This window comes from Nicotiana attenuata, unplaced genomic scaffold, assembly GCF_001879085.1.
Source record: "Nicotiana attenuata strain UT unplaced genomic scaffold, NIATTr2, whole genome shotgun sequence".
Lineage (NCBI taxonomy): Eukaryota > Viridiplantae > Streptophyta > Magnoliopsida > Solanales > Solanaceae > Nicotiana > Nicotiana attenuata.
This window is the reverse complement of record NW_017670809.1, coordinates 433073-445208: the sequence shown is the minus strand read 5'-3', so window position 1 is coordinate 445208 and position 12136 is coordinate 433073. Positions and strand designations below refer to the sequence as shown.

Genomic DNA, 12136 nt, shown 5'->3' with positions numbered 1-12136 from the left:
GAGTGATTGATAATAGTTGACCGTTCGGTGTTCGATCCTCGAGTCAAATTTTGACTCGGGTTCATTGACCCTTAGGTTTTCAACATATTGGCCCTTAGGCTCTTTAGGCTGGCCCTTGGGCTCTTACACATCGGCCCTTAGGCTCTTTAGGCTGGCCCTTAGGCTCTTACGCATTGGCCCTTAGGCTCTTTTTAGATTTGGTCGATGCGACCTCGGATATGGCTATAATTTTCTCTCTTTTTGGCTAAAGACTTGACTATGCCTAGGTATGTTTTATGTCGTCCGACTCTTTGACAGCTCAAATAAGAACCTCTGTTATGACTCGATATATGACGATAATTGAGTACCTCGGGAGGTTCTCTTGAAGGCTGATCGAAGCTCTTTTGCTTATGCCGAGGGTAGCCTGATTAACCGGTTCTTTTCGAAGTACTTTCGAAGTATTTGGAGGCCTTTAGTTTTATGGCGGCAGTCGGACATCTCCGAGCTGCGTTAATTCGGCTGTAGCCTTTTAGTTCGACCGTAGTCTTTAGTACCCGCGTGCGGTGACCTTGGCATCTATATCGAGGGTATGCCTTTTTAGGGGTCTTACAAGTTCGATATACAGCCTCGGCCTTAATATCAGGGTTATGCCTTTTTAAGGCCTTATAAATTTGAGCACGCCTTGTTAAGGTCTTACAAATTTGATATTGCCTCACTGAGGTCTTACGAGCTCGATGTTGCCTGATCAAGGTCTTACGAATTCGAGTTTTCGAGGGCCCGATGAGCTGGTTATCGATGACAGTCCCCGAAAGTTCGAGAGTTTCTGGCCCTTGAGCCGTTTTATGAGAAAGTAGTGAACTTCTTTGAGGCGTGAAGTGTTTTGATAAGCAAAGGGGGATTCCTCAATTACTTGATATATGCATATATGTTTTTTGCCTTTGGAGGCTCGATTATTCTACAAGGACACGGTTCATTTGACCGTTTGGCCCAATACAATATTCTCCTATCGATGTCCTCCTAGGCATAGTTCGGTTTCTTACAAGGGGTGACCTCCTGGGGTGATGCCCCCCAGTATTTGAGGTTGATCGAAGAGAAGCCTTGAATACTTAATGAGTTCTCCTTAGGTAGCATATGGATGTTGCCTCGTTAAAATCCTCGTCAGTAAAACCCGTTCGGGATAAAATCTGGTCTAAGGGAAAAAGAGCGCAACGCATGCTTTATAACCCAAGGTCTTCGAGCTAGAGGGCGCTTCGATTCCTCTTAATCGAACACCTGCAATAAGTTAGTATAAAACATAAATAAAAAGGGAGAGGGTTGTACCTTAATGATGGCGTTCGAGCTTTGATAAATTCCAATTGCTTGTTCCGGGGACGCGGCATGGTCCTTTACTCACTCGTTTGGATATAGACGAGAATGTAGGTTGTGGTTGCTAGCTGATGTTTTACTTTCCTTTTGGCCTCTTTGATGTAGAGGGCGTCGATGCCGGTGCCATGTCGTGCACCCCGAATATCTCTCTTGCTGCATGTTGCTCCCCGTATACTTCTTTTACTCGATCCTCAGTTGGACATTTGATGGAGGGTCGAGGGTACTGCCCTCATACTGTGTATCCATGGCCTTCCAAGTAGGGCATTGTATCTCATGTCACCTTCGATGACATGAAACTTGGTATCTTGGATTGTACCGTCTATGTTGACCGGGAGGATGATTTCCCCTTTTGTTGTCTCGCTCGCCATATTGAATCCATTGAGGACTCGAGAGGCGGGTACGATCTGGTCGAGCAGTCCAAGCTGCTCCACCACCCTCGACCTGATTATGTTGGTCGATCTACCTGGATCCACGAGCACACTTTTAATCTGAATTTTATTCAAAAGAAAAGAAATTACCAATGCATCATTATGAGGCTGAGACAAGGTCTCGATGTCCTCTTCGCTGAACGTGAGAGCATCCTTTGGTATGTAACTTCGAGTTCGCCTTTCCCCGGTGATGGATATTTTTGTCCGTTTGCAAACGGGTTCCTGAGGGGTGTCGACCCCTCCTACGATCATGTGGATGACATGTTGTGGTTCTTCTGGTTTGTTTATTCTGTTCTCCTCTCTTTCCCGAAATTGGTTTTTAGCTCGGTCGCTGAGGAATTCTCGAAGGTGCCCTTCGCTGATCAGTCAGGCTACCTCTTCTCGAAGCTGCATGCAGTCCTCGGTCCTATGACCGTGAGTGCCGTGATATTTACACATCAAGTTAGGGTTCCTCTTTGAAGGGTCTGATAGTACGGGTTTTGGCCACCTGGTATCTTTGATTTTACCTATGGCCGATACGATGCCGGAGACATCAACGTTGAAGTTGTACTCAGATAGTCGGGGTGCCGCTACCAGCCCAGTGTGCCTATCGAACCCGTCTTTACTCATGAGTCCCCTGGAATTCTGACCTCGATCTATCCTTCAATCGCCTCGAGGCATGTTACGCCTTGGTGCGTTTCTTCGATCATCTACATACGTCTCGTATCTTTCTTTGATTGATCTTGGCACCCTTTCGGTAAACCTTTGCTTCTTTGTAAAGAGCCTGCTGGGATATACTAAGCTCGAGGGGGCTCCTAGTTGATCGTATTCGACCCTGATCTTTGATTGGTATCTGTTGTGCACATCCGCCCAGGTCACGGCGGGATATTCGATCAAATTTTGTTTTAACTGCCTTGAAGCTATCGAGCTTCGTTCGTTCAAGCCTTGAGTGAAGGCCTGTACTACCCAGTCATCGGAGACTAGTGGTAATTCCATTCTCTCTATCTGAAAACGAGATACGAATTCCCTTAGCATCTCGTTCTCTTTTTGTTTAATTTTGAAGACATCGGACTTCCTGGTGGCGACCTTGATGGCATCAGCGTGTGCCCTCACAAAAGAATCTGCCAACATGGCAAATGAGTCTATTGAAATTTGGGGGTAGGTTATGGTACCACATCATAGCCCCTTTCGACAGCGTTTCTCCAAATTTCTTCAACAGGACAGACTATATCTCGTCATCCTTTAAGTCATTTCCTTTTACAGCACAAGTATAAGCGGTGATGTGCTCATTGGGTCCGTGGTCTCGTTATATTTTAGGACATCGGGCATTCTGAATTTCTTCGGGATGGGCTTCGGAGCCGCACTCGGTGGGAATGGTTTCTGTATGAACTTCTTTAAATCTACGCCCTTCAGAATCGGGGGCGCGCTCGGGATCTGATCGACCCTCGAGTTATAAGTCTCCACCCTTTTATCATTCTCTTTTATCTTCTTTTCTCCTGATTCAATTCTTTTGGTGAGGTCCTCAAACATCTTCATAATAGCGGGGTCTATTGCTGACCCGTTGTTGCTCGACTCGAGGAGCCATTTTCGGTGCTACCGTGCTTGGGTTTTTTGGTGACTTTGTAGCTGAGCAATAGCCACTTGTTGTGCTTGCAACATCTCAAAAATGACATGAAGGCTAACTTCTCTTTTCTCCCCGTGCACACTTTCGTTGGTATGAGAGGTCACATAGACATGCACAGCGTTGTGTGAGTTTACGTCGACGGGGATTTGTGTTGGTGCCACTCCTGGTTTTTGCGGTGGTACACCGGCATCTGCTGGAGCCACCCCTGGTTTTTGCGGTGGTACGCCGGCACCTGCACAGTTCTCTCCGTGAAGTCCAATGCAGTTGTTTTCGTGTGCATTTGCTGAGTTAGACATTTTTTGACCTGAAATCAGAGATTCTTGGACAAGAAAAAGTGTGAAGGATAACTTGTGTTTTCAGAAAACTAGCACCAAAACAATCACTATTATTCCTAGCTCCACGGTGGGCGCCAAACTGTTTACCTTGAAAATGGTAACTACAATTATATTTAATTTTGTGGTTCTAAAAATACGTAATTTAATTTAACACTAGTTGTTAGGCAATAGATGCTAAGTGTAAGTAAAGAGAATCAGAAATGCAAATCAAAGCTATCACAGAACCGAACCTCGAGCCGGCTGGAACGTAGGCTTCGAGGCCTATCTAGGGCAGTTAGTAATGAGCTATTAATGAAGAGATAATGATAATGAAAGCCTCAAAGATGGCCTTTTGCGATTAATAATGAGCAATAAATGAAGAATAATAAATGAACAATGAATGAACAATGAAAGAATAAGCAATAAATGTGAAGAACAGTTGTGTTAGCAAAGAGCAGAGAATGTTGTATTGTATTCAATATGTTGTGTAATAATCCGATCCCTTACAAGATGGCAGGGGTCCCTTTTTTATGGGGGGGGGGGGATCCCAAAATAGTACATATCTAATAATGACGGGAAAAGGCTATTGGTACAGCTGTATAATGGCTTAGTACGGATTGGTACTACTCTTGCAGAACTGGTCAGTTCCAACCACGTACCCTTGGGAGTTTTCCCGCCTTTCCATGGCGATCGTCGATTTTCATGCTGCCTCGAGGTACGCTATGATGAGCCTTCGATATACCCTCTCGAGGCGAGCACTTCGGGGTCGAGCCTTAGCTATGCTTCGAGCCCATCGAGGCCGAACTCGGAACGCCATAGAAGCCTCAAAATTGGTCTTCCCTGATTTTGACCGTATACAATCTAAATAAGAGAGTTCGTTTGAGATAACTTGGTTGGTATTATTCAGTTTTGTTGGAAAGCATCAATTTCTATTGTGTAGAACCATGAATAACTGAATATGTTAAAAGTGAAACAATGTATACATAAAATTACATGAAAAGAAGTTGTATACAATTTTTTTTTGAAATCCATGTAAATTTAGTGAAACAATAGAAAAAAATTCACATATGCAATAAAAAAAATACTATATGTCGATAGAAAATAAATTAAATTTTTGATGTTAAAAGAACCTTAATACTCCTTGAGATCATTTTTGTTGTCCACTTTTGACTTTGCACTTCCTTTAAGAAAAAATAATGAAGTATGTAATTTATAATTTTACCCATAATAATGATAGGATTTGAAAAAAAAAATTGAAAAAGATTTGAAGAATAAGTAGTTAATGATTAAGGCAAAACAGGAAAAAAAAGATTGTGTTTCTCTTGATTTGCTAAAATGGACAAGTAAAAGTGAAATGTATTTTTAGAGGGTGTTTGGCTAAGCTTATAAGCTAGTCAACTGGCTTATAAGTATTTTTTTTGGCTTATCTACGTGTTTGATAAACACCTAAAATGCTTATAAGTTAAAATCAGCCATAAATCATAAGTTGATCACCCCCAACTTATGACATTTCATCTTACAAGACTTTTAGTTGATCAAGACTTTTACGGTTTATCTTTAATAATATTTTTTTATTCGCAATACTTTTTCCTAACTTTCTCTTCATTCTTTATTGGTTGTTCATCATTTTCTTTACAAAAAGAACTTTTTAGCTTATAATCTTTTGTAGAATTTTTAATGGTATTTTAGTCATTTTAACAAAATAATAATTTGTCAATATTTTTTAACTAAATATATTAATTGCTTATTATTAGTTTTAGCATTTGTATCCAAATACGTAAATGCTTATTTAAAATATTAGTTTCAGCAATTACAAATAATTTTCAACACTTCAAGCTTATCAATTATCGGCTGATCCATACATGCTCTTAGTATAGTGCACATATGAAAGTGAATTTAGTCAATAAAATGTTTTCAAATCAAGTAAAATGGATAGTTAGTCTACTATAGTTAGCTTGTACTATTAATTAAACTTTGGATGTTCCAATTCAATTAACAAAAAAAGTCGCAACTTTGAATAAAAGAGGAAACGAATTAGCAGTATATAAAGGGAAAATTATAGGGAAGGCGAAAAAGAGGAAAAGAGGAAAAAGTGGAGAGAATATGGTAATGAAGGCCACATATACCCCCTCATTAACGCACTGTCCCCTTCATTCTTAAAGCTTTTTCCACGAGAATTCCACTTTGCTTCTTCTCTAATCGAAAATCATCAAATTTATAATCAATCAAATCAAACGATAAACATATTTAATAATTTTGTAGATCACACACAGTGTGTAAATCAGGTCTGATCCATTCACCGATCATGTCATGTTCACCGTCGTCATCGTCGGCATCGGAAGATGAAGATGAAGGAATGGATTCATATAGAAAAGGAGGATATCATGCCGTGAGAATCGGCGATTCATTCTCCGGCGGCCGATATATTGCTCAGCGAAAACTCGGCTGGGGTGAATTCTCCACCGTTTGGCTTGCTTACGATACTCGATCGTCCGTAAGTATTTCTAATCCAAAACTTCTTCCTTTTTTGATAATTTTTTTAATTTTTAATAATATTTCCTTTTTTCATTTTCCTCATTTCCGTGATTTTGTTTTTACGCGGATTTTGTGTGAATTCGTCAAACTATATGCTTATTTGAGATCGTTAGTGCTCTTGTTATTTCACGATTAGTTAAAAGTTTTGTGAGCTAAGGTTTAATCTTAAGTGATAAAGATCATCTTTGTTTGTGGCTAAGTCATTACTAGAGATGCATTTATCAGTGAAATGCAATTTGGAATATGCAACCGATTATAGTTATTCTTTTCTCTATGATTAATCAAATTGGATCACACCATGATTTAGTAATCGTACCTTTCAATTGGTGGATAATAACTGTCACATGTTAATTAAGAATGAGTTTTATATACCAGACAATTTAAACAAATTTTTACACTATCAGGTTTCCCAAGAGATATTTACAAGTAACCCTCCACAAAAAGTGGTACTTGTAACTTGAAATAAGGCAAGTTACCTGCTACAACGGTACATGCGACCTGATACCATCGGTGGATATTAGTTGAACTCATTAGAATTTTTGTCGTAGAGGATTCTATTTGAGCAAGTTGAATGAGAGGAGTGAGTTAGTTTTTATATTGCTTTCGGTTTTCCGAGTTTCTTTTTTGGGAGATACAAATTACAGAAGCAAACAACCAGTTTGGATGTCTGATATTTTCCAGATCGTTTCTGTTCTTTTTTGTTTTCCCAAAATAGAGCTAATGAGGGAAGCTCTGCCTATTTGAGTCCCACAAATCAGAGCTACTCTTACTCTCTTAGACCTTTTTAAAGGAGGAAGGTCGCCGTAGATTGATAGCTAAAGTAAAAATAGTTCAACTATGATGGATACTGATTTAGGAGAAGAGTGGAATGGATACACAGGATTTGTATAGTGGATTCCGACTAGTTTAGGATTGCAAAGTAGTTGATTGGTCGATTGATCAGTTGACAGTGGCCAGGGATTTGAAGTCGGACATTGGAGATCGAATTTGTAGCATTCTGGCTACTGAGTTGTTGCACAAGACTTTTTGTCAGGATCTCCAAGGGCAATTGCCCCCCCCCCCCCCCCCCCCCCGCCCGCGCGCGAAAGACAAGAAATGACACTAACACAAACAGATGATACTCTGCTACCTTATGCTGCATTTCAAGATTTCCGGATGCCGAATGCCTATTCCTATTTATTTTTCTTATCCGCTTTAATCAGGTTCAGCCTTACCTATCTTCTTGTTTATTTGGATGGTCTTAAATGTTTTTGCATATCTATATGTTTGGTGATAGTTACTTGACACCCTCCCTGATTTTCCTAACAAAGCTGAAGTGTTATTGCACTAGGCCTCAAGTAGGGTTCCTTTTCTTTTCTTTCTATTCACGCTTCTTGTCTATACCAACCATCTTGAGCAAGTTTATGTCTGTTACTGCTTACACAGTGAAATAATCTCCATTCAGTTTTAGGCTTTTAATCACTACCATTGTCGCCATTTCTTTATGGTGTCAGACTTGGTATATATATGCTTTTGTTTGTGATGAATGTGATGCATATATGAGGTCTCTTTTTCAAGTTGTGAGATCTCTTACGCAAGCAGCAGTTTTAAGTCCTTGATGCTGAGGATAATTTTGTGCATGCAGTTAAAACACTGTTTGGAGAACTATGGCCCATCAGAAAGGGTAAAAAAATGCTTGGAATGAACTTTATCTCCAAATGTCTCATGATTTCTTATAATGAAATATTCTGAGCTCCATAGAGCTACAATTTAATTAGAGAAGTTTGAATGTTTCCATGTCAAAAGCATTTATTTTGGGGGGCATTTGACCTGGTTTGGAGTCAACAGCCAACAGGTCATTGGTGATTTTTCTGAGCTGGAATATCAATCCATTAGCTTTCGGAAACAGCCTTCCTATCTTTATAAGGTAGGGGTAAGGTCTGCGCACACACTACCCTCCCCAGACTCCATTTACGGGAATACACTGGGTTCGTTGTTGTTGTTGTAGCTTCCTTCGCCATGAAAGTTCAAGGATATTTTTGTTTATTTATGTAGAATAATCACATAAAATTGCTCTTCTTTGGAGAATATTTTTATTCATTGTATTACTGATGGTAAGCCACTTAGTAAGCGATGAAAAGCTTCAAAAACATCTGGTTTCAAATCTATCTCCAACAAGAATGTGCCGTAGATTTCCTTTTGTCTATTCTCATTGTGGATGGTTTTGAAGTCTTACAGATTTTTTGAATTGTTTTCTTGGACTATGAAGTCTAATATACTTAAATTTGTTTTGGGGTAGGGATTTGTAGCCTTGAAGATCCAGAAAAGTGCGCCACAATTTGCTCAAGCTGCTCTTCACGAAATTGAAATTCTTTCTGCTATTGCCGACGGTGATCCCTCTAATAGTAAATATGTTGTTAGACTTATTGACCATTTTAAGCATACAGGTCCAAATGGACAGCATTTATGCATGGTCCTTGAATTTCTTGGTGACAGCTTATTGCACCTCGTCAAATATAATCGTTATAAAGGCCTTGAACTGAACAAAGTTAGGGAAATTTGCAAGTGCATTCTAACTGGTCTAGATTATTTGCACAAGGAACTTGGACTTATTCATACAGATCTAAAACTTGAAAATGTTCTTTTACTTTCCACGATTAATGCCACGAAGGATCCAATTAGATCGGGAACAGCGCCGATACTTGAAAGGCCTGAAGGGATCCCAAATGGAGGAACAACAATGAATATTATTGAGAAAAAGCTAAAACAAAGGGCAAGGAGGGCAGCGGCCAGGATATCTAATAGACGAGCTTCAATGGGTGGGGTGGGGGGAGGTCCGAAAGCAAATAGAAGTCTTGATGGAATTGACCTAAGGTGCAAGGTTGTGGATTTTGGAAATGCATGCTGGGCTGACAAGCAGTTTGCACAAGAAATTCAAACACGGCAGTATAGAGCTCCAGAAGTTATACTTCAGTCTGGATATTCATTCTCTGCTGACATGTGGTCTTTTGCTTGTATTGTATTTGAGCTTGCTACTGGGGAGATGATGTTCACACCCAAAGGTGGACAAGGTTTCAGTGAAGATGAGGTAGGAAAAATTCATCTATCCTTTTTTACCCCGTTCTTCGGTGTTACTATTGTGCTCAGTTCCTTTTGTTTCAATGTTATCCGTCTTCTTAACTAGGAGAACTGGGGGACCACTGGATGGTTGGAGTGAGCGGAAGGCCCTCACTTTATATTAGACATGTTTACGAAGTTTATTTTGATCTAAGATCAGCTTCTTTCGTACATGTGAAGTGGAGTTATCCAATGCATTTTATTGCACAATCAAAAGTTTTTCACAAGCAGCACTTGTATGTATTTCTCAGTATCTTTTTTTGGTTCCAGGATCACCTTGCTATGATGATGGAGCTTCTAGGAAAGATGCCCCGGAAGGTGAGCGCATTGTTTTGCTTTCGTGACCCTGTAAGAATTCTTTTGAGAAGTAACCGTTAACATTTTATCTTATAAAAACTGTTGGTAAAGCAGATAGCCAATGGTGGGGCTCGCTCTAAAGATTACTTTGACAAATATGGAGATTTGAAGAGGATCCGGAGGCTGAAGCACGGATCTTTAGAAAAATTACTTATTGACAAATTTAGATTTTCTGAAATTGATTCCCATGAATTTGCCAAATTTCTTTGTCCCCTTCTTGATTTTGATCCAGAGAATCGACCAACGGCTCAGCAGTGCTTGCAACACCCATGGCTCAATGTTAAAAGTCTAAACCAAACAGAGGTGAAGAGTGAATCTGGTGTGGAAAAGGTCAATGTCGGGATGGGAAACCTACATATGAAGGGGGGCGGTAAGTGATGTATGAATGAATGGATGGGTGATCTTCTCACTGCAAAGCGCCTATCTTTTGCCTCTCTCCCTCAGTATCAGATTGCTTGTGAATTAATTTTGGATTTTTTAAAGGTTGAATTAGATTCAAGTGATTGGTTAGACTTAGCTGTATTAATTTTGATTGATTAAACGACCTCCAGAAGGAGAACTTGGCATCAGTTCTGAAATATTCCTCGGTGAAGCTTCCACTTAGTGTTTTAATGATGTTGACATTACCAAAGAGATGATCCTGCATTCCGCAAACAACTAAGGTTCCTATGTTCTTGTTGAAGGCCTGGGGAAATGAAGCAAGCTCCAGAATTAGTATATGGGAGCCTCTTGATGTGGAGTGTGTGTTATACATTAAACATCTAAAGAGTGGATTCTGTGGAGGAATTTTCTTCTCCATTTCTGCAGGTAGGGAGTGGACAGAGAAGCTAAGGCCCCAAAATTTTCATTTTTTTTAGATTTTAACTCAGGTTGAGGTCCTTGTAACAACAGATATATAAATTTTTGTATACGTTACTCTGAAAATATTAGTTCTCACCAAATTTTACATGAACCTACCATTTTTTCTTGTTGCGTCTAATGCTTGTGACTACCTCTGGATTACATGGAATAAATGCCCTAAAGGTTAGTAAAGAACTGGAGCTCATAAATGAAGATCATGGATAGTTATGTAACAGTCGCTTTCTCAAAACAATGCCCAGTGATTTTGTCACAGAATTGAATGTTCGCACTTCGCACAATAATTATTTTTAAAACCAATCAAACAAACAATTATAATATAGGGACTAGTAATACATGGATTAGTTATGCAAAAATTATTTATGTGTATTGCACTAAAATTAGATATTGCACAAGATACTATTTAAAAAATAATACATTAAAAAGTAATGAGTTTACAATTATACCCTCAGATGCTTGACTTTTATTGGCTTCTAGGAAAAGGACACGGAAAATTTTGACTTTTTTGTTTTTTTATTCATGTATAAGTTATACATGAATTAGTTATTCCACGTTGATAGTAGTATGAAGTTAAACCAGAATTGGTGTATAACTTTATACAAGGATTAGTTATATGTGATTCAAAATTTAAACCAAATATTGGAAAAGTGTATACGGTGAAATCGGAGGGTCCAATTCCTCGTCATCGAGGCATCTCAGAAAATCATCTCGAAGCCTCGAGGATATAAGGTTATGGTCGGGTTTCCTCCCTCGAGGTTCGTCGACGCTCGACCTTGGGACAATGTTGACCACAGCTATGGTAGAAACGGGGAGTTCCCAAGGCACACGGCTAGGGCTGACAAAGTCTAGTGGGCTATTCTGAACCCAAATCAGGGCGTCATTCAGTTGTCCCATCTCCATATCTATGTAATTAATGCACTTTGTACTACGTTGGGATTCCCCTCCTATATAAAGGGAATCCTTGTCATTTTGTAAACCTCTGTTGCTTCAGTTGCTCCACACGAAATATACAAGAACATTCTCTCTGCTCTCTTACATATTCTCTTGATATTTATTACTTCCATATATTATCTTCATTGTTGTTCATCATTTATTGCTTATCATTGGCCATAAAGAGCCTTCGTTGATTTTATTATAGCTGTTAGTCATACTTCGACCACCTTCGATAGCTCACAGTCGAGCTCCGGGATTGACCTCGAGACCCCCGAATCGACAAGCTCGAGGCCCCGATTGTTCACCTATTGGTTTAGTTATCACCTTATTCCTAACTCTTATCTCGTTCCTAAATCTCATGCATAGCATCGACTGCTAAACAACCAACATAAAAATAGATCACGTATTTTTAGAGTCCCATAATCAAATTTAATTGTTATTACCATTTTCACGGTAAACAGTTTGGCGCCCACCGTGGGGCTAAAATAATAGTGATTATTTTCTTGCTGGTTCCATTACACAACGCAAGTTATCTTTCACGCTTTTTCTTGTCCAAAGATCTTTGATTTCAGGTCGAAATGTCTGATTCAGTAAACAACAATCTTGAGAACCACAGAGAGAATGGTGTGGCTGTTCCAGGTGTTGGTGAGCCACCACGAAACCTTGAG

The 12136-nt window shown here is 39.6% G+C and overlaps 1 protein-coding gene across 1 annotated transcript; it reads left to right on the top strand.

The window, feature by feature from the left end:
* The first annotated feature begins 5739 nt into the window (after positions 1-5739).
* Positions 5740-10644, top strand: LOC109243543 (SRSF protein kinase 1-like). Its single transcript, XM_019410486.1, has 4 exons — positions 5740-6183; positions 8503-9291; positions 9591-9638; positions 9732-10644. The coding sequence occupies exons 1-4, from the start codon at positions 5995-5997 to the stop codon at positions 10053-10055; spliced, it is 1350 nt and encodes a 449-aa protein (XP_019266031.1). The 5' UTR covers positions 5740-5994; the 3' UTR covers positions 10056-10644.
* The last annotated feature ends 1492 nt before the right edge of the window (positions 10645-12136 follow it).

What these genes read in the sequence shown, in the direction of transcription:
- LOC109243543 (XM_019410486.1), top strand. Translation starts at nt 5,995, where the DNA reads ATGTCATGTTCACCGTCGTCATCGTCGGCATCGGAAGATGAAGATGAA. An exon ending in CTTACGATACTCGATCGTCC is followed by an intron (nt 6,184 to 8,502) that starts GTAAGTATTTCT and finishes GTTTTGGGGTAG; the next exon opens with GGATTTGTAGCCTTGAAGAT. An exon ending in TAGGAAAGATGCCCCGGAAG is followed by an intron (nt 9,639 to 9,731) that starts GTGAGCGCATTG and finishes TTGGTAAAGCAG; the next exon opens with ATAGCCAATGGTGGGGCTCG.